Raw genomic sequence first — 26,987 nt, 5'->3', positions numbered from 1 at the left:
CCGTGGCACTATGCCGGAAATTTGAGTTTTTCCGGCCTGGAAAGCCTGTCAGTGAGGCGCAAGAACTTGTAAATCATGTCCTGAGGGCCAGCATAGTGGCAGGAGTGTGTGGTCAAAATTTCACTCAAATCCACTGAGAAACACCAAAGTTACGGTCAATTGAATGCCATATGAAATTTATGGGTAGGCTGCCCCCTTAAGTGATGACGTCACAGTTCCTTCGATACGCATAGCAACGATCCCACTGGGGACAAACAAAACTGTCAAAAGTATCGTCGTCTCCACCGAACCAGTTGTCAGTGGCAACATATAGGAATCGTGTACATTTCTTCGTTTCTTCTTTGCTGTTTTCAGTGAGTGTTTTGTTTTCTCTTTGTCCTTTATCTCGACGATGTTGTCGTGCTCATTACCTTACTGAGACGTCTCTTGTGACTGTAGCCAGTGTCACGGAGGATTTTATTGGCGTGACAAGGTAGATCGCCGAGATCGAGCGTGAAAAACGCTCTGCATTAGTAGCTCCTGTAGAATGTTTTCTGGGTTGGCGTATCCATGGTCAACAAAACCAAGATGCAAGACAGCATGAGAGATCGTGTAAACGATGTGAACTCCAAAAGGTAAGCTCCTGCACAAGTGGAAAGATATGGGTATTTACAAACTCTCTCTTCATCCATCGATTGCCGCTATGCATTGCATTTTGTCTTCACAGATAATCTGGCCAAATTTATTGTAACTAGAGAGTGCAATCGTGCTTGGGGCCCACCCCAATGTCATCACATGGCTGTGGTGACTAGTCTATATCTGGGAGAATTTTTCCTCGACTGATACGGAGTGCAGGTGCATCGATTGTGAGAAATGCGAACATGTGAAGTAAGTAATTAGTTGTGTCGAAGAAATGTGCAATCAAATAAAATTTACTTTACACTCAAACATACACTGTAGATGTACATGTAACATCATGATAATGATTACATCTTCATTGTCCCGTAACTGGTACACCATACGCACCGAACACATGGTGTGTGTGTGTGCGCGCAAGCGCGCATGTACATGCACAGACTCTCATGCGTGGCCGAGTCGGCCAGATGAACAGACCATGCATTTGCACGAGGTGTCCGTAATGTCATTGGAACGCTGTACTTTATGACTTTATTCCAAAAGAGTATGTCTTGCCCCTGACGAATGGAGTTGTGTCTGTGCTCAGCGGGTATCGGGCTATGACGCAACACTGCAATCAGCGCTGCAATTAAAAGAGCACTGCATGCATTATTTTGACTAACTTCCTTCGCGTTTACTTGGTTGAGCCCGTGGTTTCATTTCTGTGTTCTGTCATGATTGGCCTCTGGAAATAATCAGAGTGGATGTCATTTTGCCATATATGTGTGCCCTGTGCGACAGGCTCAAGGCTAGATGCACTTCACATTCGGCGGGCGATCTCAGCGTCTGGGACCTGATGAAGTCTTGGTTGGATGATTATTCAAGCCTGATACTACTCGACACACCAATGTTCATGTCTATGTAATTTTTTCAGAGCTGCACTATTTACGTGTTGATGCTTACTTCGGTGTTAGCGTGTTTCCCCCGGATTGTTTCTATCATCATGATCGTGTGTTCTTGGGCTGAGCGAGCACATGCACAAGTGTGCAGCTATAACCCTGTGTATCTTTGGTTACACTTTGTTCTGCAATGCATGTACCTTGTAACATTATGTGCTTGCACTGCTTTTTCTGGCCTGCGTATTTCAGGACTATTCAGTGCATTACTTAGACCCAGGTTTGTTCGGGTGCCGGATTATCTCTTGTTGCGTCGCTCTGTATTTGTATTCATCAATTTTTGGGCTTGAGAATTGAGCTATTGTGTGGTTCTCAATATGAAAACATCATGCTGGTGCTCTGTGTTTCGATTATCGACTGTCGGAGCAGTCATGCATTTATTAGCAGAACGGTCAATACTGTAGTCTTTTCACGTGTTTGTCTTTTTGTGTTTTCGCCGGGGGTACATGTATTAGCGGTAACGTTGCACACAGAACTGCAGTGTTGCATCACTGGACGACCCTGCCTCTGCATCTGACTTAATTTCCCCAGGATCTGGTGCAGTTACACCAGACAGCCACTTCCTGTAAACACGCAAACAGCAAAAGAAGAGATCCCGCAAATCAGGAAAAACCATTGTGGAAAATATAGATCATACAACATTCAATAATCTGGAGTAATTACAGTGAGACAAACACTTCAAACAGTGCTCTCTCTCTCTCTCTGTCTCCATCCTTCCAAAAATACCCTATGACAATTCCCTAGAATTATTTTATTTTATATTCTTAGGACATCATTCTGAACACAATAAATTCTTCCATGGGTCTTCAATCACCACGGAGGGCGAAAATATATCTAAGTCATACAGTTTACGGGAGGTGCGAGCTGTCATGGATATAGAGGCTGATATTGTGCCAGCGTGAGGGCAGAGACAGAAAGAAGACACTGATTTCTTGAACAACTCACCTATATTATAATCGAATCCACAAGGAGCGCTCATACTTTGATCCATCAGGTCGCGAAACATCTTCAAAGCACTCTCAAACACGGAGTTTTACTGTGGGCAGACAATTTCGCAGCCATCATGAAGGCACTCGACGACTACAGGAGTTTTGTAGAGGAAAGAACAAGGAGTAAAGAGCGACAACAATCGCTTGAAGAAAAAGCAAAGAAAAACTGCTGTCTCTCCAGTCATTTAGATGCTGTTGCCCTTGACATCTGGTTCCATCCAAAGGACGCGACTTTTGTTTGTCCCCAGTGCTCTCCGTTGCTATGCGTATCGAAGGAGCCGTGACGTCACACTTAACAGCCCCATTCGTCCCACCGTCCGAGTCAGTTGAGTGGAAACTTGAGCTAGCGCACCCTTCACTTCAGCTGATCACCGCGGCTTAGCGAAAGCTGACTGAGTTAGCCCCTCTGCCAGCCTCAGTAGCACGGTGAGTTTCAGAGATGCTTCATGTCTCGCTGCTAAAACATGCATGCTGGTTTACTCTACTAGGAGAGTTCCAAACATATCCAGGGGCGTAGACGTTGGGGGTGGGGTGAGGGGTGATTTGAGTGCCAAAGCACTCAAATTTCCGATCTTGATTGGAGAGACACCATTGTACACTGTCCGTTCATCACACGTGCAACTCTGCAGAACGAACACTGACTGTTTAGCTGTCCACAATATTCTCAATTGGATCAATTCAATTGCATCCACAAGGCCGTAGATGCATGTAAGCACACAATGCTGCTGTACAGTATAACAGGGTTCTAGCCAGGTCAATATACATGTAGTAGGGGGGCGGGCAGGGGAAAAAGTTACCCCGTGACCCATTTTTTCCATTGAACAAAAATTGTCTTGCCATGCAAAATGCAACATACAGGGTGAACCCCGACTTCACCCCTCACAAATGTGCCTTTATGAACCCTCTAGTAGTGACTATCGACTGTATTTTCGTTGAATGGCGTGAAAAAACACAAAAATCGGAAAATGAGTAGGGGCGGCACTTTTTCACAGGGGGGCGATCAAACGGAGTAGGGGGGGGGGGCGCTGCGCCCCCCTACCCCCCTTTGGCTAGAACCCTGGTATAAGTAGTAGTCGACATGTGGTGCCTTCCTGCTGATCATGCACATGCGGCAAGTTGGCAACGACGCATGACCTATCCGCACGGCACAGCGTGAGCTTAGAAAGTAAGAAGACTTACTGCCTAGTAATATCACTATAGCCGGTAATAGTGTACACATAGTGCTATTTGTGTTCCAATATCGCTTTAGCCGGCATACATGTACTAGTATCCTTATACCTGGTCACTCCATAGCCGATGCTGACTGTACTAATCTTATCCATATTGCCCGATAGCACACTGCGTCAGATAACTATGCAGCAAAAGAGCTTTGGAGCTTTGGAGCGGATATACACTGAAGCAAAGTAGGTTTCAACAGTATGGCACTAGTCACAATGAGGGGAGTTACGAGGACGGTTGGGACACATAAAATAAAATAAATTAATGATGATTTTAATATGGCAATAAGTAGGACGAGCTGAAGCGACATGTGGACTACTTTATTAACAATGTAAGCGATGGAGACGATGCAAGAAACAACCTAAAGGGTAAGGAAAAATACATGTAAGAAGAAAAAGGGCAATGGAAAAAAAATGATTCGAACAAGTTTTCGTACAACACTCTTCAGGAATCACCGTTGTACTGAAGAGTGTTGTACGAAAACTTGTTCGAATCATCTTTTTTTTTTCCATTGCCCTTTTTCTTCTTACATGTATTTTTCCTTACCCTTTAGGTTGTTTCTTGCATCGTCTCCATCGCTTACATTGTTAATAAAGTAGTCCACATGTCGCTTCAGCTCGTCCTACTTATTGCCATATTAAAATTATTGTCTCCTCGTCGAATTTTTAATGATGATTGTTAGTGATTTATGCATGGTGGAAAATCACCACCAATGGCGATGATATTGCTTTCACAACAATGGCAGTAGAAGCAGTGACACAGCCTTATTGCTCCAAGTAGGATTTAGAAGAGAGATAAAATAAAGAAATAAAAAATACCGGTACATGCCATGATGCCAGTGACCATGGGAACCATTGACACTGCACGTAGATCTACTGTGAGAGACGCTGTGACAGGCACTGAAGTCAAGAGACTGGTTTATGGTGAAAATACACATATGAAGAATAATTCTACAATCATCGTGCTCATGTAGATGTACATGTACCTCAGTGACAATACCTGTATGCCTCTCTACGTCTACAGCTAGACGTCATTGTTGTTAGCTCTTGACAGCATGAAACAAGGTGGAGGACACTGTGTTCAGAAATAAGGTGATCTTACTACCCAGGTCCGTTAGCACCATCTGAACCATATGGGTGTTGAACCCGGTTCTGACCTCATTACTATTAATTACTATTATTATTATTAGTGAAGAGATTATTATTACGCACACACTCATGGCCAAGGCCAATCAAGGAGGAGGTGAGGGCGATTATAGCCGGCCATGGCAAAAAAAAAGAAAAAAAAGAAAAACAAGTACAAATCATGCTAGGGGAGTTAAGAGCTACACAGGTACAATGTCATAATATTACTACTTGTATAGTAGAGTAAACTTTTGGGTTACCATGGTTACCGGTACGTGTTCTGAGGGCAGGGTCCAGCGGATAATGCTCCGAAAATGTTCGTATACCGTATTTTTCCGGTTGTAAGTCGACCTTTTACGACTTAAAATCGAAGGAGAAAGGGCGGGGGTCGACTTACAACCGGGATTCGACTTATAACCGGGAACTATCAGTATCTTACAAAAAAATGACCTGCACTGCATGCACGAGTGCACCATGTCTACACATTTTGCCAGTTTATTGGCCTTTTTCAAGGATTGGGACGTTATATCCTCCAATAAGGAATGTTTACATGATTTGTTGTTGTGTTAGTAGCAGGGAGTGGTTAGTAGTGCTTCTTTGGGTGAAAACTTTAAAACGCAGAATTGAGACCTCCAGATAGGGGGGTCGACTTATAACCGGGGTCGACTTACAACCGGTAAAATACGGTAATGCTAGCCATAATGCTCTAAAAACTGCTTTATAATGCTGATTATAATGCTTCAGCAAGGGATATAATGCTCTTGGTTTGGGACAAAAATGGAAGAAAGCCTGCACATTGTCAAATTTCAAGGAAATTACTAGCCTGTTTGACCTTTTTTGGGTGCACTCCTGTCACTCGAGTTGAACTCGAGTTGAACCTTGGTGTGAAAGTTGTCGCCTGCTGGCGTGGTGACCAGGTGATTTGGGCACCCAGGAGCATGTGACCCGGCTTGTTCAACCATGTTCGTTTGGGAATAAAGGAGGAACGCTGCATCGCAGCCTTTTCGGACCAAAACCAGTCGACTCAGCGTCCAAAAGAGTACAACATATGGACCAATCGCGGTCATCCGTGCTTTTATAAGAACGAAATGGCGCTTTTAGTGACATTTTGCATACAAATCCCCATCTAGCAGGGCGCAGTCACCCAGTTTCGGTGGAAGTGCGCGAGTTCGATTGGGATTCAAGTAGGAAGGAAGTGTCTCAGCTTTCTCGGACCAAGACCATTCGACTCAGCACCCCGAAGACTACAACTGGTGAAATTTTGATTTTTGCCTTAACTTCCCCTTTACGTTATGCCTTTTAAAAGATCTGGCGTCACAGGTCATCAGTAATAATAATAATAATAAATAATACCACAGCACGCGTAATAATATAATTATGTGGGTATAATTATACGTTCCGCTTCTGTCCTATCTCCTATGATCAAATTCCATTATCAAGGTAATTATTAACACGGCGCACTGATGACCTGTGACGCCAGATCATGGATTGTCGGCCAGATTTCTCCATGTAGGCTTGTCCAGAGCGATGGCCCTCACATTCCCCAGCTGACTGCTGCGCTTCAAGTCGATGTTCCTCCTCTGTAAGTCGCTTGTGATGCGCGTCGCAATGGATGTCCTTGGACGTCCACGCCCAGCCTTGGCATCTCTCGCAAAATAGCCCGTCAGCGCGATCCATGGCGGCGCATCCCTGTCCATACGGAGAATATGGCCGGTTAGCTGCCATCTTCTCCTGTCCACGATGTCAGATAGTGGTTCCGTGTTGCACCTCTCATACAGCTCAGTATTTGATATCCTGGCTGGGTAGACTATGCCAATGAGCCGTCGGAGCTGCTTCCGGTGGAAAACGTTAAGCGATTCTGCTTGTGCTGCCGTGAGCCCCCATGCGCCGCAGTTATACAAAAGAACGGGCAGAACCAGGGCATTATACAGGCGGATGCGCCTCTGCTCACTGACCTTCCCACGCCTCAGCCAGAGGCTATACATCCTGCCGTATGCACTCGAAGCGAGGTCTTTCCTCCGCTCCAGGTCCTCACTGTCGCCAATGAGGGACCCTAGCTGCCTGCTGGACCGCCAGGAGTCTGAAGTTGATGTCAGATGCAAGAATTCGGTCTTGGTCTCGTTTACTGTAAGGGACCAATCCCCGAGTTCTGCGCTAATGATGGGGAGGCTTCGCTTCAGCCACTCCTCACTGGTTGAGTACAATGTCACATCATCGGCGTAACCTGTTTCTCCGGGTATGTGACGGTCGGCGAAAGGGCGTTCGGGAAGGTTTGCTCTCACTTGGCGCAGTGCTGCCTCCAGGTAACAAATAAAAAGAACAGGGCTCAAGCCATCTCCCTGGGGGGTGCCGATGGTGCTGAGAAACGGATTGGCAGTTGCCTTTCCTACTTTCACTGATATTTGTGTGTGGAACAGTAGGTGCTGGATCATGCGCACTTCATCGGGGCCAGTCACTAATGCCATGACGTCTAACAGTTTGGTGCGATCGATCGTGTCGAACGCACGGGACATGTCAATCCCCAGCATGTGGCATTCCCAGTTGTATCGAGTCGCCTTGGCCGCAATCCATCGCTGTGTCCATACCACATCTGTTGTACTTCGGCCTTGTCTGAAGCCAGATTGAGTTGGACCAACATAACGAGCAACGTCCTTTGCGATTCGGCAGAGCACTACAAGGGAGAAAACTTTTCGGATGGTGTTCAGGAGGACAATGGGACGCAGGCTAGTCACGGGTCCTCTAGGTTTTTTTGGTTTTTGTAAAGGAATCAGTGTGCCAAGTCCGATGAACGATGACATGTCGGCACCCTCTGCTACGCTTTGGTTGATGATGTCTGCCGCTACGATGGATAGCTGTGATGTTCCATACTTCAGTAATTCTCCAGGGACTTTGTCCGGCCCACAAGCCTTTCCGTTTTTGAGTCGTTTCATCGCTGTTTCCGCCTCCGCTGGAGACACTGCCACACTTAGCCGGTGAGGGACTGGCTTCTGGATAGCAGCTGATTGATCTCTACAGGTCATCAGTGCGCCGTGTTAATAATTATCTTGATAATGGAATTTGATCATAGGAGATAGGACAGAAGCGGAACGTATAATTATACCCACATAATTGTATTATTACGCGTGCTGTGGTGTTATTATTATTTTAAAAGATGATACGTCATGTAACATAGCATAGGCCTGACGATCAGGGACTAGTCGTCAAATACCGTATTTTCCCCATTAAACGTACACGTCTCCATTACTAGTACGTCCCCAATTGTAGTACATGTTGGGTGTGGATCGAAAATATAAAAGGACACGTCTCTAATAATAGTACATGCCGGAATGATATGATGGGCACTAGTGGGGTACAGATACCAGGGTCCACCTTACTTCGTTTTTCTTACCCGTTCATCGTCATTCTGTGTGTCTTTGTACACTGATTCTTACCATGGTTGGGTGTATTTACAGCCTTACAGCATCATTATCGCGGGTTGTTTGCCACTCAACCCAGGTAATCAATCTTCCCAGAAATAATAAAAGTACACGTCTCCAATACTAGTACAGTCTCCTAGGCTATAGTAGCCCTCATCGAAACGTGGAATCAGCTCCCACCTACCCTTCTGCAGTCTCCCCCTTCTCGCAGAGGCATGCACACGTTCAAGAAAAACGTCAACGACCACTTGCGGCGCAGCAAGTGGGAGTGGGCCACAGACAGGCTATGATCTCTGCCAACACACCAGCCTAATTATACTGACCGCACTCCAGCTCCCTTCTACCCCTCTTTGATCCCCTTCGCTCAGCCTTAAAACCCGATTATCAGTTCACTCCATCTTCCTACGGTGCACTGCTTTTACTATTGTTTTGTCCTATCCCAATCTCAAATTCTCCCCATTATCGTTTGCAAAGCCAGTGCTCCCCTCTTGGATGCACATGTTTCTTCTCTCCTATGTATCGGCGCACAGGAGTAACAATGATTCCGAGACCTTTGGTCGGAGGAGTTACTTTTGCCCCGCCCCCACTTCCATCCAATATGCCACCGCCCCCGCTGTGCAGCATCTGATGGTACTGTGGTATTCAGTAAAAAAAAAAAAAAAAAAAAATAGTAGTACAGGTCTGACCACCTTTGAAAAAATATACGTACTGTACATTTATTGGGGAAAATACGGTACTCCTATAATGGATGTTTTGGCGACGACTGCAGAGTGCAGATCTACATGAGGTAGGAAGGCGTGAAAACGCCCTGACATGACCCTGGATCGGCTGACCTGAGTGCTACTGCAACCTCGATGACGTCGGCTGGCGGCTGGAGACGGCCGTCTGGAGCGGCCGCGGCTTCATCGTTTTTTCCGTTGTGCGTGATCTCGACCACAGACTGCCATGCTACCCCGGCCCCCCGATCGTCGACAGGCTTGGCCGTAATTGGCCATTCCTAATCGTAGTGCCGCTCATGTGACTAACGCGGGACGGGTGGGTCGACTGGGTCGACCTACGCTACGTGACATGAGCGGCACTACTACAAATGTACGATTGTAGGATTAGGAATGGCCCGCCTAGCCAGTCGACGATCGCGGGGTAGCATGGCAGTCTGTGTGGTCGAGATCACGCGCCACGGAAAAAACGATGAATACAGCCAGTATGCTAAATGTACGCCATGACATCTACACGGCCCCGGGCTTCAATCGATTTGTCTCTTGCCTTGGAGCTGGTCCGAGATAGTTTTTTAGTTATCTGTCTTGGTCCGCTCTTGTAATCCACCAGTCCGGTGTACAGTAGATCCTCCCGACCGAGAAGTATCAACGTTTCAACGGTTTGTCAAGAAGGGAAAATCGAAGACAGGCGTAGTTACCAGCGTAAGAGTACTAGTCGCCCATCTTCAGTCCACCGCAGAATTAGGAACTCGTTTCGCTGCATGCTAGGCTAGGCCAGTACAAGTACTTGAAGTAGCTAAGACCCAGTGACTTCTAGACTAGAACCAGTTTTTTTTTTTTTGTTTTTTCGATAGCGAGGAAAATGTTATCAACTCCAAAGCACGAAAAAGGCCAAAAACTAAACCAAGAACATATGCAATAACATGTTATTTATAAAGACAGGACAAGTGAATAATTAGTCAGTCCATTGTTCATGATGATCTCCGACGGTTACGTCGGCAAGCGAGCCTCCGCCACTGCCAAAGCAGCGTGGGCTCCGCAGGAGGGTGCAAATTTCAAACCAAAATTTAAACGCCTACAACCGCGAATGCACATGATACAGGATTTCAGAAGGCTGAAGGAAATCCTGCATCTAACAAATGCCATAACATGAGAGTAATGCTCACCCCTCTTCTCCGCCAACAGATGAGCAATTCGTTTGTACAGTGCTGTTGATGCTGGACCCATTCCGCCACTGGCTGACATGACCGCCGGAACAAAGGAGGCTTGCTCAACCTGCCTCACCCGCTCCTCATAGTGCCTTCTCTTTTCTTTTTCATGTCGCTGATACACAATAGTATGTGGTGCAGATCGATTTGAGCGTGAGTGAGGATTAAAAACCCGTATATCAATAAGTGTACGCTCAAAACGACTGCCCCACAAACCATTGGCAGCGACATCCAACCGGGCACGGTCTTCCACATTTGCGGTCCGGTAGCGAAGACGCTCCCCCGTCAGCGGTTGCAGCAAGGGCTCGATGGACACACTGGTGCACACCTCGTCCAGCAGCCGGGCCGTGACGTCCCGAATACCATTGTGTCTAATGGAGGGAAACCCTCCATAGGGGCACGACAGGGAATGCGCGACAGTTGCCTCTTGGCCGCAAGAGCAGTGTGACGGTACCCTGGCCGGTGTCCATCCGTAACGGAGGCAGAGTCCGTCCCAAAACTCTCCCTTTGTTAAATTAAAATGATATTTCTTAAGTGGACGGCACGTCAGCCAGCTCGACGACCCTTTCTCCTTCGCGACGTCTATGACATGTCGTAGCGACTCCGACGCACTGCCCGATATCGCGTCGAATTCCAGTTTCTGATGACGTCGAGAAGATGCCTTGGCGTCTCTCTTGGCCGATCTGATTAACACTACCGAGTCACCGATGGAGCCATCCCCTGACAAGATTCTCCGAGACAAAGGGTTGGTCATCCGAACCGACGAGTCGTATTGTTGGCATAGGGACACAGGGTTAATCAAACCGAGCCCACCCAGACGACACGGCAAAGCCATAAGCCGTCGGAGGGTGTCGCCTGGGGTGCACGGCAAGTTAAGGCGGGAATCAGTTCAGACTTCACAATGTCCTCCAGCGGTTGGAACATGAGTTCGGGTACCTTCATGGTACGACAGAGGAACGCCCATCTACCCCTGAGGCCCGTCACATACGCAGAATACGCAGCCTGCGGCTGGGTTTGTGCAAATACTGCTAGCTTCTTCAGTTCCCCCATCCATTCGTCCACCTTTGTTTTGATATAGCTTTGAAGAAAGCTGTCCCTTCCGATTGCTGCGCCAAGATATCGTGATCCCTCGTCCGTTATCATTACACCAGTGTCTCGAAACAATTCAGTCGCCTCCAGGTAACACCTTTCCTTGACGACAAGGACCGATTTCTTTGGGTTTACGTAATATCCATATGCCGGTCCTCTCTTGTCCATTATGTCCCACCATAGACGGAGTCTGCGAAGACGAGCAGCAGCGGATGAATCGTCCGCGAACCATGACTGCACCGCACCCGCCTCATCCGCCAAACGTATCAAGGGCATTATTCCCAACGCGTACATGTACATTGCAAGGGGATCACCCTGTGTTGTCCCTTCTTGCGACAGGATACTTTCACCGTCCACGTAGAGATGAGCTGGATCACGGTAGGTATTAATAAGAACGGTAGCAAGTGATGGACACAAGTGCCGAACATTTCTTAAGCAAGTCTGTCGATTTAGTCTGTTGAACGCATTACTTGCATCCAGTTTGTAGAAGCCCAGCCACTGTTTGAAAACGTTGAAGGCGTGCTCTGTAAGTGTAGCTAACGTTCCTTGCGCAGACCATCGCTCACCAATACGTTTTAAGACTCAACACACGCTGGTGTGAGCTAGCGCACCCTTCACTTCAGCTGATCACCGCGGCTTAGCGAAAGCTGACTGAGAGTTAGCCCCTCTGCCAGCGTCAGTAGCACGGTGAGTTTCAGAGATGCTTCATGTCTCGCTGCTAAAACATGCATGCTGGTTTATTCTAGGAGAGTTTCTGGATTCATTCCAAACATATCCAGGGGCGTAGACGTTGGGGGGGGGGGGGGCTGAGGGGTGATTTGAGTGCCAAAACACTCAAATTTCCGATCTTGGTTGGAGAGACAGCATTGTACACTGTGCGTTCATCACACACGTGCAACTCTGCAGAACGAACACTGTCTGTTTACCTGTCCACAATATTCTCAATTGCATCAATTCAATTGCATCCACATTGACTCGATTGCATCCACAAGGCCGTAGATGCATGTAAGCACAGAATGATGTACAGTATAAGTAGTAGTCGACATGCGGTGCCTTCCTGCTGAACATGCACATGCGGCAAGTTGGCAACGACGCATGACCTGTCCGCACCGCACAGCGTGAGCTTAGAAAGTAAGGAGACTTACTGCCTAGTAATATCACTATGGCCGTTAATAGCATACACATAGTGCAATTTGTGTTCCGATATCGTTTTACAGTCCATTCATAAAAAAATGGGTCCTGGCTCTGGCGAGCTCCCGTATTTGGCGATTTTTCGTGATTTCATCGTACACAGTGCAGTGCTGCGAACTTTGAAATTTGAAAAAGGGTCCAAAAAGGGTGCCTGAACTGGGGTTCGAACCGCAGAATGCACTGTTGCAGGCGGGGTCAAACGGCCTGGATTTTGATGGTTTTTCCCAATTCAGTGCTTTTGGGGCAAAACCTGGCCGAAATCCTATTCTTGCTATGGCTTGCTTTTTGGACAAAAAAACTTCAGAAACATAATTGGAAGAGGATTCCATATGGGATTGCAGAAAAAAATTCTAAAAAAACTCAACGTTTGACCCATTTATGGCCAAAAGCTAGAAGTTCATTTTTTTCTGAATGGACTGTAGTCGATATACAGTCATGTACTAGTATAGTTATACCTGGTCTTATACCTGGTCTTATACCTGGTCTTATACCTGGTCTTAGGGCCGTTTCACACGAGGTACAAAATCGCGTACATGTCACGTTTCCGGTTATGTTCCCTAGGAGATGGAGCACTTTTGGCGCGAAATGTGAAACGCATCGTGTACGTTTTCAGCAAAACCAGGAGGGGTGTAGAAAGCAGGATATACCCAGCGTTCTACTGACAAACTTCGTTTTCCTTGCATTGTGATCTGTCGTCGTGTTTGCTTTTTTTGCTTCTGTTTGCTTTCATTGCTGGTTGCTGGTTGTGCCTTCCGTTTCGGGCAATGCCTCGCCAAATATTCTCTGATGACCTGGAGGCTAGACTTATTGAGTTGTGGGCCGACTATCAAAAGTCAAAAAGTGGCCAGATGGTGAAGCGTATTGTGAGGGAAAGGGAGATCGCCGAGAAACTCAATGCTTTTGCCAAAGAGAGCAATTTGGACATCGAGATCACCCCCTTGATTGTCCACAACAAGGTGGACAATTTGAAGGCAAAGGCGAGGGACTTGTACCGAAGATTTCGGAGATAGACTGCGACTGGTAGTCAAGCTGACAAGACACCTGAGTGGACTCGATCAAATTGAGGAAATCAAACCTTCCGCTCAGGATGGTTGAATCCAGAGAAAAACTTGAAATTACACTTTGAACAAGCGAGGGCAATGCAGTCCTTCTACACCTCGCCATCCTTTGCAACCTCTCTCGTCCGTTCATCTTTCTCTCCTTGTGGCGATCAAAGAAAACGAGAATCAGGGAGAGAACGTCTCCTTGCCAAACTAATAATAATTATTATTATTTTGTGTTCAAAACTCCCGCGTTCGCGTGCGGATTCCGTATTTTACGACTTCTGTGCGAGGCAGGTCAAAGCTGCCATGGCAACTTCTGCTTGAAAAGCATGTTGCGACACTCGTGTGAAATCACGCGCTGTGTACTGTGCCTAGAACGCCTATTCGTGAAAAGCCATGTATACCTCTTGTGAAACGGCCCTTATACCTGGTCTTATACCTGGTCTTATACCTGGTCTTATACCTGGTCTTATACCTGGTCTTATACCTGGTCTTATACCTGGTCTTATACCTGGTCTTAGACTAAGGCTGTACTCACACTACTTGAAAAACCGCATACAAGTGACTTACGTGTGAATGTTGCCACGGTGACGGTTGCGAAAATGAAAAAAGCCCTTGAAAGCCGCTTGAAAGGTTTCAGCGGAAACCGAACCCTCTTCTACGAGGTTTTTTGCTTTCAAGCCGTTTGGAAAGCTGTGTGAGGTCAGGAGGCCGGAGTACTATTGTACGTTGAAAGGCTCCGGAATATTTTTTCATGCTTTGTTTCCTCGTGGTCGTACTGCTCCTGTACATATACTTGTAGTTTCCTTTTTTGCCTGTCATTTCTGAATTCTGTGGTGTTTTTCCGAGTATTTTCCGTCTTCTTTCTTCTAGTAGCTTCCCGTTGTTTTGATTGCCGTTTCTGTCGCATTTCTTTTGTACCATTGCTTTTGTACCGACATCATGCCTCGCGTAGTATTTTCTGACGACTTGGAGAAGAAGCTCATCAAGCTTTGGAGAGAAACCTCTTCATCCGTCGACGTCGACGATGTCCTACTTCTTCGCGAGGCATGGCGAAAGAAATCCACGATCCAAGCAAGATATATCTGTTTCCATTTTTCTCATGAATTGAAAATTTCAAATAAGTTCATCGAGCGCAAAAAAATTGAAGGAACGCAGCCTCGGGATTTGCAAAACTACCACATGACAATCATGTTTCTCCATGGTAATTTGCTGACAAAAATGTTTCAAGTCGTCACTGGAGTGCAGTGTGCTTGGAAACTCTTTTTCAAGTACTTTTGTCTAGTTTTGAACGCGACATTCGCGTCAAACTTTCAAGTAGTGTGAGTACAGCCTTAGGGCCGTTTCACACGAGGTATACATGGCTTTTCTGTCCCTCCAGGAACTTGCGATTCCGCGGCCGCGTTGTTTTCCGCGATTTGAACAAAAGTCCGTGATATCCGCGATATTTGAAAAATCATCCGCGTTATTGTAGAAAACTGTCCTTGATACTTGAAAAGCACCGCGATATTTCGAAAAGCAACCGCGATATTCGGGTCTTTCTTCGATGTTGTTTAGTTCTTCAAGCTCATCAGTAGTTTACTTGTGAGATCGACACCAGAATGTCGAAGTTTCTGAGCAAATCAGCGGCTGACAAGTCACAAAATAAGGCTCGCGTCGAGTGTTGTCCGAGGATGGAGGAAAGCTGTCTTGCAGTTGAACACAGTCAGCGCAGCACACGTACGTTCTGTTTTGTCATGCATGATTTATGCTGTACGACCCGTACATCGTACAGCACTACAGTACAAGTACCAAAATCGGCCGCAATTTCCGCATTTTTACCACAATAATCCCGCAATATTTGACAAAATCCGCAATATTCCCCGCAATTTGTGGCATTTTACCTCGCAACTTTTTCCGCGATATTTCCGAAATGTCTCCGCAAGTTTCTGGAGGGACAGGCTTTTCACGAATGGACGTTCTAGGCACAGTACACAGCGCGTGATTTCACACGAGTGTCGCAACATGCTTTTCAAGCAGCAGTTGCCATGGCAGCTTTGACCTGCCTCGCACAGAAGTCGTAAAATACGGAATCCGCACGCGAACGCGGGAGTTTTGAACACAAAATAATAATAATTATTATTAGTTTGGCAAGGAGATGTTCTCTCCCTGATTCTCGTTTTCTTTGATCGCCACAAGGAGAGAAAGATGAACGGACGAGAGAGGTTGCAAAGGATGGCGAGGCGTAGAAGGACTGCATTGCCCTCGCTTGTTCAAAGTGTAATTTCAAGTTTTTCTCTGGATTCAACCATCCTGAGCGGAACGCAGCATTGAGTTTCTCGGCGATCTCCCTTTCCCTAACAATACGCTTCACCATCTGGCCACTTTTTGACTTTTGATAGTCGGCCCACAACTCAATAAGTCTAGCCTCCAGGTCATCAGAGAATATTTGGCGAGGCATTGTCCGAAACGGAAGGCACAACCAGCAACCAGCAATGAAAGCAAACAGTGTCGCCGTGCGACTACTACTGTGACCCTGATCTAACAATACTCATGCCAGTTACACTACAAACAATCCACTCATGACATCTTGCTCTAAAAGGCGAGCTGCCTGCAAACTTGGATTCACACAAGAGCCATAAGAACACGAGGTCAATCTTGGTGATCATAAAAAGGAGAGCCTGATTAGGAACGCGCATGCCTAATTTATACGGGTCAAGATCGCGCATGCCTAATATGCGCGCGTACCATACTGCGCATGCCTATAGCCATTCAGAATATGGAAGGAGCGCGGCAAGGTCAGAAAAAGTAGGCTCTAGCACTACAAATTTATGTCTAAGTGATAATTATGGAAATTACGATCGCGTTCGCGACATTCCGGCCAGCGAGAAGAAATGAAGAATGATACTCAGTAAACATATTTACACAATGAACTGAATGTCAAGAAAGGAACATGCAATGTAAATAGCTCCGAATACTGTCAGCCTTGAAATTCATGAATACAAATCTGTGCCGAAAATGATCTACGGTACCTAAACGACGTACTGGTGGGAGAGCTGTATCAAACTTGACTCAATGATACCGTTACTATACTGACTGACTGCATGATATATTGACACTAGTTACATCTTCAGATCCACTTACTGTTCATGCATCTGAATACTCATCTTGAAAGTTCACCTTCGGAAATAAGGCAATCTACTTTTAAACTACTCCAATAAAACATGTATGCTGCAGTATATGTAGCAAAGGAGGTTCGCATAAGCAGCATGTTCATAACAAAGATCAGAAGGCAATCGTGTTCATGCTGTGTATGTACAGTGTATAGGTGTGTGGGTGTATGTGTGTATGCATGTGTGAGTTTGTGGGTGTACAAGTGTTCAGACCATCATAGCATAGCTTACTATCCAGTGCACTCATTCTTGTTACTAAACTGCTCCGTCTCGTATAAGCTCACCTAGCTGTTCTTGAAACCGAGCTGCTGCGTGCCGCTTGGGCCGAGTCATGCTGGTGGTATCACTACTGGATGCGCTCTCAGTTGCCGGTACTGGTTCGGGTTCACTACTCACCTGTGCTGGTGTTGATGGACATTCCAGCGGGTAAAGATGACATAGTGACCGTCTGACTGTCCTACCAGTGGGGAGCTGAATGGTGGCGGATCTTGTCTCACCATCTGAAGATTCGTGCAGTTTCACAATGCGGCCGATTGGCCAGCTAACTCGGGGCAGTGTTTCCTCGCGGATGATGACAACTGTGTCAACTGCTGGCTCGTCAGTGGCACGAATACGTCCTTGTCGTAGCTGGTAATCGCCACGCTCTCTCAGTGTTGCTAGATACTCGTCTTGCCATAATTGCCAGAAGCGATTCAGCTGCTGCTGACATACATTGAACTTCTGGAGAAGTAAATCACCCGAGGCGTTGACACAGAAATCTGGATCATTCGTATCTAACTGCTCACCCGGCAGTGTTAGAGTGTTGTTGAGGCACAAGAAGTGCGCTGGTGTGAGGATAAACCCATTGAAATCTTCACCCACATACGTGAGAGGCCTACTGTTCAGAATTCCCTCTACTTCTGTCAGCAGTGTGCAAAGTTCCTCGGCCTTTAGAATTCGTTTACCGAGGGATTTCCTGAGCATTCGCTTTACGGACTGGACGAGGCGTTCATACACCCCTCCCATCCATGGTGATAGTTGAACGATAAACCGCCATTCAATACCCATAGTGGCAAGTGTCGAGAATACATTCGCATTGGTATTAATGGATTTCCACAATTGCTCCATTGTGACGTCTGCCAATTTAAACTGTTTAGCATTATCAGACACGATTGTAGCCGGTGTACCGCGGCGAGCGACGAATCGCTTAAACGCCATTAGAAAGCTGTCAGTAGTCATATCTAGTACAAGCTCTAAGTGCAATGCCCGTGTTGCCAGACAAGTGAACAGTACCACCCAAACTTTCTTGTTTTCTCCATTGGCTTTAACAGTCAGGGGCCCAAAGTAATCAATGCCAGTCCTGACAAATGGTGCGCTGCGGGTTACCCGTTCTTTGGGGAGAGGTGCGAACTTGGGCATTGCAAAGGGGCCACCCTCAAACCGTTTGCATACCTTGCACTGATTAACTACATTCGTGACCTCTTTTCTACCTCGTGTCACCCAGAAGCGTTTACGTAATTCCACAAGCGTGTGACTAGCGCCAGCGTGGAGAACTCTCTGGTGTACATCAGAAATGATCAATCTCGTCAGCGCACTCTTTCCGCAGAGGAGAATCGGGAATTTAGCATTTGATGGCAGTTCTGCATTCTTCATCCTGCCTCTGCACTTGATTAGGCCATCTTCTTCATCAATAAAGAGACCCAACTTGAACATCAAGTCGCTCTTGGTTTTCTTGTTGTTCTTGATGGCTTCCAGTTCTGCTGGGTAATCATTGGCTTGCGCATGTTTCAGCCAAAGCATTTCCGCGGTCTGAAGTTCGTCAACCGATAAGTATGGTGATGTTGGACGAGACTTTCTTGCTGACTTTATGAAACGCTGTACCCATGCTGTAACCCTGATCACTTTCGCGAAGGATGATGATTTCTCAATATGAATACCAGCCGGTGGGGGGTTGCTCGCCTGTTGCTCCGCAGGACCCTCCCCCGACAAAGCGGCGTGAAGGACTTCTTCTTGACAAGAATCAGTATCCGGTGCCCATTGTACATCCGCCAACCACTCGGGACCTGTCCACCACAGATTACTCTTGAGGAGGGTTGCAGTCGTGGTGCCTCTTGAGAGTTGATCGGCAGGATTGCTTCTTGTGTTCACATAACAGAATTGCACGTCTTCATTGCGGCTGATTTCTGCGACCCTATGTGCTACGAACGTCGGCAGATCCTTGCCCTTCCCTTTCACCCATCCTAGCACACATTGAGAATCTGACCACAAGTACGTAGTGAGCTGAAGAGGGAGTTCTTTCCGTAAGAAGTTGATCATTCGAGCACCTAGCGTGGCTGCGAGTAACTCCAACCTCGGTATTGTTGTTTCCTTTAACGGTGCCACACGAGACTTGGCAAAGAGTAAGCGAACAGACACGTTCGTCGAGATAGTGCGTAGATACGCCACAGCTCCGTAGCCTGCCTTTGATGCGTCACAGAAAACATGGAGCTCATACCTTGGTTCAACGTTGGAAGTGAAACTCGCAAGTCTTGGTATTCTGGTTTGGCTGGCTGTGGATAAGTCATGAGCTATCTCATGCCACTCTGTAAGAATAGCTGCTGGCAAGACATCGTCCCAATTGCACTTCAGTTTCCAGATCTCCTGAAGTAGAACCTTCGCGCGGAATACGATTGGCGAATAGATTCCCAGTGGATCGTAGAACGATGATAACACGCTCAGCATGTGTCGCTTCGTCTGAACGTTTTTTAGTTCAGCTGGGTTTGGAGTGAGCCCTAGCACATCCAAGTTTGTGTCCCACTCCATACCAAGGACCTTGACGAGTTGAGCGATTGCGCGATCGCTCTCGGGGATCTGCTGCTTGAGGGACTCGGAGTTTGTCGCCCACTCCCGTAGATTCATTGATGCATGAGCGAAGATGCCCTTGACTTCTCGATAGTACTCTACTGCGTCTTCTACGCTTTCCGCTCCGCCGAGGACATTGTCGACGTAAGTGTTATTCTCTACAGCCTGCGATTGCGTGTTCTCTGAAGAACTGATGTGGTGTCGTATGGTGGCACCAAGCAAGAATGGACTTGCGATTACGCCAAAGGGGATGCGGCAGAATCTGTAGATGACGATGTTGTCACCTCTGGGAGGCTTGCTGGGGTCTCGAACCCAAAGAAAGCGTGTGACATTGCGGTCACGGACATGTAAGCCGACTTGCAAGAATGCCTTCTCAATATCGCTGCTCATTGCTATGGGATTCAAACGAAAGCGAAGGAGGATGCCGCAAAGGTCTGGCAGCAGCACTGGGCCTCTGTGGATGCACTCGTTAAGTGACTTGTTGCCTTCCTTCGTCTTGGCAGATGCGTCGTACACTACGCGTATCTTCGTTGTCGTGCTGCTCGGCTTGACTACACAGTGGTGTGGTATGTAGTGATGTACGCTGCTCTCTGCGTTGTTGTCAGTGTGACTGCCATTGTTGTTGTCACTGCGTAGTTCGCTGCTAGAGTCGTTGACTTCTTCAATTACACCCATTTCCATTTGTCCCAGTATCGTTTCGTGATACTTCGTGAGTACTTCTGGTGTTTTTTCCATTCTGTGCATGAGAGATTTCAATCTACCTTTGGCCAAATCAAAGTTCTCTGGTAGGCAAGTTTCTGGGTCTAATTTCCATGGCCATGACACTACATAACGACCATTAATGAACTCAACATTTGCATTGAAGTTGTCGTACGCTAGGGTGTCATCTGTGACTCCATTATCTTCATCTATGCCAATCTGCTCTAGCTTCCAGAATTTCTGTAGGTCGAAATCTGGATGTTGTACTTCGCTTTCAACAGACGTGCACATTGCATGGATATCTGGCCTTGAATCATGTTGGTCTGCTTTACCCGTCGGGATGAAACCCAGTTTCGTGTCAAGCATTACAATCCCATTTCCCAACTTCAAATGCTCCAGACCCACAAATTCAAAGTACTGGTCGCTCCCAATTAGTATGTCAATCGGAGCCTGGGTGCTTTCGGTGCCAAGGGGCTCAGCTAGTGGCAATTTTGCAATGGCTGGATGTTTCGACAAATCTAACGGAGCCATATTCATTGGACAAGAGATGTGGTCAGTGATATTTGCAGATATCGGTTGGAAGGATCCATCACGCAATTTGACTTGTAACTCTACCCTGGGGTAAGTGCGAGTAGTTCTGGTCTTGGAACCAAACCCGGCTACTGCCAAAACATCTTGACCAATTGGTTTACTGTGTAGTGAGGTAGTGACATTTCTGTGCACAAATGAACGGGACGACCCAGTGTCGAACAAGATGCGTGCGTTGCAAGTGTGGTCACCATTCTGGATTTCTGCCATTGCTGTTTGCATTAGTACCACATTGCTCTGGGAGTAAACTTCATTTGTTGCATGTACGTCAGCTACAGGCGGCACTAGCTCTGCATTGCAAGATTGAACATTGGTTGGCTTTGCACTTTTGAATTCTCGTGCCTTTGGATCTAGCCTGGATTGTGGATCAAATTTCTTCATGCATAATGACCGGTGATGCCCGCGTTTCCCACAATGGTAGCATGTACGTGCACCAGCTCTGCAATCTGCTGCACTATGTCCTTTCCTCAGACATACGAAACATTCATTTGTGATTTTCTCTTTCCGTTTCTCATACGTTGGATATGTTGGGCATTCATCCGTGTAGTGTGACCCTCCACAATACCAACATTTCGGGCCTTTGTGCGTGGTCTGATTCATTAGTAAGGAACTGGTGGCCATACCCTCTTGGTTTGTTTCCCTGTGTACCCGCCCATTAGAAGGTGTGAAGTGTACAGATGCCATGTGATCACTTGCTTCAAGGATATCAATTAATGCACCCAAGACCGTAAGTAGTTTGCCCACAGACCAATTATCACCGGTTTTTCTTTTCTCCATATCAATGATTATCGGTTTTGGCAGTTTTGACATCAGTAGCGGTACGATTATCTCTTGCTGGATGTCTGAACCAGCTGATTTCAGACATCGCAAGTGCGCCTCTGCTTCATTTTGGAACTTACGCAACGCTACTGATGTGTTCACTGGTGGCTTAATGGCAACAAGCTTGTGATACGTCATGTTGGCAATTACTTGTGGCTTTCCAAATCGCTCTTTTAGGAGCCCTAATGCTGCTGCATAATTCTTGCCCGTTAAGGTAATGCCCGTTATGGTATCTAGTGCTGCATCGCTCAGGTGATTTCTCAAGTACACTAATTTTTCCACATTGGACAGCTTGGTATTATTGTGAATAGTGGATTCAAACATGTCAATGAATTCTGGGTACTGCAACACATTGCCATTGAACACAGGTATTTTTAGGACAGGAAGCTTCGTTGAACTTGATACTGTGACTGGAGTGCCATTGGCGGCACCTTGTTCTGAGACAAACTGGTTTAATAGCTTCGCTGTTTCTGCCTGTGTTTTCGTGTTGGCTTCCATGACCTTCGTCAGATCTATGATCTCCACTGGTGATGCTGTTTTACACTGTGCTGACTTTCCTCGTAACTGTGCCAATAGATCATTGCATTCCGTAATTAATTCCACAACCACATCGACATACTGCTCATCGTATTTCTTTTTCTCTTTATCACCCTTTTTTGTAGCCTCAAAGTCGTATACCACATTAGCAAACAAGTCGAACAATTCCTCGCCTTTCTTTATCGTAGAAGCAAATACAGTAATCAGACTACTTATCTCGTCCGGAGTTGGAGTGCCAGACAGCAATGTATTGGCCTCAGCGGAGCGCTGGTTCAAGAACTTCACGTGGGCCTGCAGCACCTTCCGTTTCGTCTTCGCCTGGGCGTTGATGGAGTCTGGTTCTGCCATATCTGCTCTCGGTCTCACACCATATCCGGCATCAGTATTGGTTTCGGCACCAAAAATGTCGCCGTGCGACTACTACTGTGACCCTGATCTAACAATACTCATGCCAGTTGCACTACAAACAATCCACTCATGACATCTTGCTCTAAAAGGCGAGCTGCCTGCAAACTTGGATTCACACAAGAGCCATAAGAACACGAGGTCAATCTTGGTGATCATAAAAAGGAGAGCCTGATTAGGAACGCGCATGCCTAATTTATACGGGTCAAGATCGCGCATGCCTAATATGCGCGCGTACCATACTGCGCATGCCTATAGCCATTCAGAATATGGAAGGAGCGCGGCAAGGTCAGAAAAAGTAGGCTCTAGCACTACAAATTTATGTCTAAGTGATAATTATGGAAATTACGATCGCGTTCGCGACAAACAGAAGCAAAAAAGCAAACACGACGACAGATCACAATGCAAGGAAAACGAAGTTTGTCAGTAGAACGCTGGGTATATCCTGCTTTCTACACCCCTCCTGGTTTTGCTGAAAACGTACACGATGCGTTTCACATTTCGCGCCAAAAGTGCTCCATCTCCTAGGGAACATAACCGGAAACGTGACATGTACGCGATTTTGTACCTCGTGTGAAACGGCCCTTATACCTGGTCTTATACCTGGTCTTATACCTGGTCTTATACCTGGTCTTATACCTGGTCTTATACCTGGTCTTATACCTGGTCTTATACCTGGTCTTATACCTGGTCTTATACCTGGTCTTATACCTGGTCTTATACCTGGTCACTCCATAGCCGATGCTGACTGTACTAATCTTATCCATATTGCCCGATAGCACACTGCGTCAGATAACTATGCAACAAAAGAGCTTTGGAGCGGATATACATTGAAGCAAAGTAGGTTTCAACAGTACGGCACTAGTCACAATGAGGGGAGTTACGAGGACGGTTGGGACACATAAATGATGATTGTTAATGATTCATGCATGGTTGAAATCACCACCAATGGCGATGATATTGCTTTCACAACAATGACAGTAGAAGCAGTGACACAGCCTTACTGCTCCAAGTAGGATTTAGAAGAGATAAAAATAAAGAAATAAAAAAATACCGGTACATGCCATGATGCCAGTGACCATGGGAACCATTGACACTACACGTAGATCTACTGTGAGAGACGCTGTGACAGGCACTGAAGTCAAGAGACTGGTTTATGGTGAAAATACACATATGAAGAATAATTCTACAATCATCGTGCTCATGTAGATGTACATGTACCTCAGTGACAATACCTGTATGCCTCTCTACGTCTACAGCTAGACGTCATTGTTGTTAGCTATTGACAGCATGAAACAAGGTGGAGGACACTGTGTTCGGAAACCAGTGACCTTACTACCCAGGTCCGTTGGGACCATCTGAACCATATGGGTGTTGAACCCGGTTCTGACCCTCATTACTATTCATTACTATTATTATTATTATTATTATTAGTGAAGAAATTATTATTACGCACACACTCATGGCCAAGGCCAATCAAGGAGGAGGTGAGGGCGATTATAGCCGGCCATGGCAAAAAAAAGAAAAAAAGAAAAACAAGTACAAATCATGCTAGGGGAGTTTAGAGCTACACAGGTACAATGTCATAATATTACTACTTGTACAGTATAGTAAACTTTTGGGTTACCATGGTTACCGGTACGTGTTCTGAGGGCAGGGTCCAGCGGATAATACTCCGAAAATGTTCGTATAATGCTAGCCATAATGCTCCAAAAACTGCATTATATTTATAATGCTGATTATAATGCTTCAGCAAGGGATATAATGCTCTTGGTTTGGGACAAAAATGGAAGAAAGCCTGCACATTGTCAAACTTCCAGGAAATTACTAGCCTGTTTGACCATTTTTGGGTGCACTCCTGTCACTCGAGTTGAACTCGAGTTGACCCTTGGTGTGAAAATTGTCGCCTGCTGGCGTGGTGACCAGGTGATTTGGGCACCCAGGAGCATGTGACCGCTTGTTCAACCATGTTCGATTGGGAATAAAGGAGGAACGCTGCATCGCAGCCTTTTCGGACCAAAACCAGTTGACTCAGCGTCCAAAAGACTACAACATATGGACCAATCGCGGTCATCCGTGCTTTTATAAGAACGAAATGGCGCTTTTAGTGACATTTGGCATACAAATCTCCATCTAGGAGGGCGCAGTCACCCAGTTTCGGTGGAAGTGCGCGAGTTCGATTGGGATTCAAGTAGGAAGGGAGCGTCTCAGCTTTCTCGGACCAAGACCATTCGACTCAGCACCCCGAAGACTACAACTGGTGAAATTTTAATTTTTGCCTTAACTTCCCCTTTAAACGTACACGTCTCCATTACTAGTACGTCCCCAATTGTAGTACATGTTGGGCGTGGATCGAAAATATAAAAGGACACGTCTCTAATAATAGTACATGCCGGAATGATATGATGGGCATTAGTGGGGTACAGATACCAGGGTCCACCTTACTTCGTTTTTCTTACCCGTTCATCATCTGTGTGTCTTTGTACACTCATTCTTACCATGGTTGGGTGTATTTACAGCCTTACAGCATCATTATCACGGGTTGTTTGCCACTCAACCCAGGTAATCAATCTTCCCAGAAATAATAAAAGTACACATCTCCAATACTAGTACAGTCTCCTAGGCTATAGACTAGTACAGGTCTGACCACCTTTGAAAAAATTTACGTACTGTACATTTATTGGGGAAAATACGTATCTAATATTGACTGAGTACGAGGTCAATATAGGAAATAAAAGCCGAGTAAAAGACCGAGGCGAAGCCGAGGTCTTTTACGAGGTTTTTATTTCCTATACTGACCAAGTACGAAGTCAATATTAGATTTATCACGACAAACAGTCCGTATTTCAAATTCCAGAACGATAACCTCATTAATCCCGGTTTTATGATTGCACAACCGTTGCACCACCACCTACTCATGCAGTGACAATGCTGCACTAGGCACCGTTCAACTGCGCCACCCCTAAGCAGTCAAAATATAAGCAGTCAATAGACTCAATATAGCCCTAAGGAGTGAAATATGCAGGAATATTTGACTGCTTAGGTATGGCAAAAATCTATGTGAGTCAATACTAAGGGAGTGATAAGGTACTATTGGATGTTTTGGCGACGACTGCAGAGTGCAGATCTACATGAGGTAGGAAGGCGTGAAAACGCCCTGACATGACCCTGGATCGGCTGACCTGAGCTGAGTGCTACTGCAACCTCGATGACGTCGGCTGGAGGCTGGAGACGGCCGTCTGGAGCGGCCGCGGCTTTATCGTTTTTTCCGTTGCGCGTGATCTCGACCACAGACTGCCATGCTACCCCCCCCCCCCCCCCCCGATCGTCGACAGGCTTGGCCGTAATTGGCCATTCCTAATCGTAGTGCCGCTCATGTGACTAACGCGGGACGGGTGGGTCCGACTGGGTCGACCTACGCTACGTGACATGAGCGGCACTACTACAATGTAGGATTAGGAATGGCCCGCCAAGCCTGTCGACGATCGCTGGGTAGCATGGCAGTCTGTGTGGTCGAGATCACGCGCCACGGAAAAAAACGATGAGTACAGTCAGAAGGCTACATGTACGCCATGACATCTACACGGCCCCGGGCTTCAATCGATTTGTCTCTTGCCTTGCAGCTGGTCCGAGATAGTTTTTTAGTTATCTGTCTTGGTCCGCTCTTGAAAAAGTTGTAATCGACCAGTCCGGTGTACAGTAGATGCTCCCGACCGAGAAGGAGCAAGTATCAACGTTTCACCGGTTTGTCAAGAAGGGAAAATCGAAGACAGGCGTAGTTACCAGCGTAAGAGTACTAGTCGCCCATCTTCAGTCCACCGCAGGAGCTCGTTTCGCTGCATACTAGGCTAGGCCAGTACAAGTACTTGAAGTAGCTAACCCAGTGACTTCTAGACTAGAACCAGTTTGTAGAAGCCCAGCCCCTGTTTGAAAACGTTGAAGGCGTGCTGTGTAAGTGTAGCTAACGTTCCTTGCGCAGACCATCGCTCACCAATACGTTAAGACTCAACACACGCTGGTGTGAGCTAGCGCACCCTTCACTTCCCGCTGATCACCGCGGCTTAGCGAAAGCTGACTGAGAGTTAGCCCCTCTGCCAGCCTTAGTAGCACGGTGAGTTTCAGAGTTTCAGAGATGCTTCATGTCTCGCTGCTAAAACATGCATGCTGGTTTTCTCTACTAGGGTAGTTCTGGATTTCATTCCAAACATATCCAGGGGCGTAGACGTTGGGGGGGGGGGGGGGGTGAGGGGTGAGGGGTGGTTTGAGTGCCAAAGCACTCAAATTTCCGATCTTGGTTGGAGAGACAGCATTGTACACTGTGCGTTCATCACACGTGCAACTCTGCAGAACGTACAGTGACTGTTTACCTATCCACAATATTTCCAAATGTAGCGTATTTTCCGGAGTATAAGCCACACTTTGA

At 46.6% G+C, this 26,987-nt stretch overlaps 1 protein-coding gene and 1 long non-coding RNA gene across 2 annotated transcripts; one reads left to right on the top strand and one right to left on the bottom strand.

The window, feature by feature from the left end:
• Positions 1-342: 342 nt before the first annotated feature.
• Positions 343-1,774, top strand: LOC135816756 (uncharacterized). The gene is made up of 3 exons (XR_010553491.1): positions 343-614; positions 707-867; positions 1,396-1,774. It is a non-coding gene; the product is annotated as an uncharacterized LOC135816756 (long non-coding RNA).
• A 15,177-nt stretch (positions 1,775-16,951) lies between these two features.
• On the bottom strand, positions 16,952-22,507 carry LOC135817053 (uncharacterized). Its single transcript, XM_065330153.1, has 2 exons — positions 21,703-22,507; positions 16,952-20,733 (listed from the first exon to the last, which is right to left on the bottom strand). Exons 1-2 carry the CDS (start codon positions 22,505-22,507, stop codon positions 16,952-16,954), a joined length of 4,587 nt encoding a protein of 1,528 aa, XP_065186225.1.
• Between the last annotated feature and the right edge of the window lie 4,480 nt (positions 22,508-26,987).

The sequence above is a fragment of the Sycon ciliatum genome, chromosome 5 (genome assembly GCF_964019385.1).
Source record: "Sycon ciliatum chromosome 5, ocSycCili1.1, whole genome shotgun sequence".
In the NCBI taxonomy this organism is placed as follows: domain Eukaryota; kingdom Metazoa; phylum Porifera; class Calcarea; order Leucosolenida; family Sycettidae; genus Sycon; species Sycon ciliatum.
This window is presented reverse-complemented; position numbering and strand designations above follow the sequence as displayed.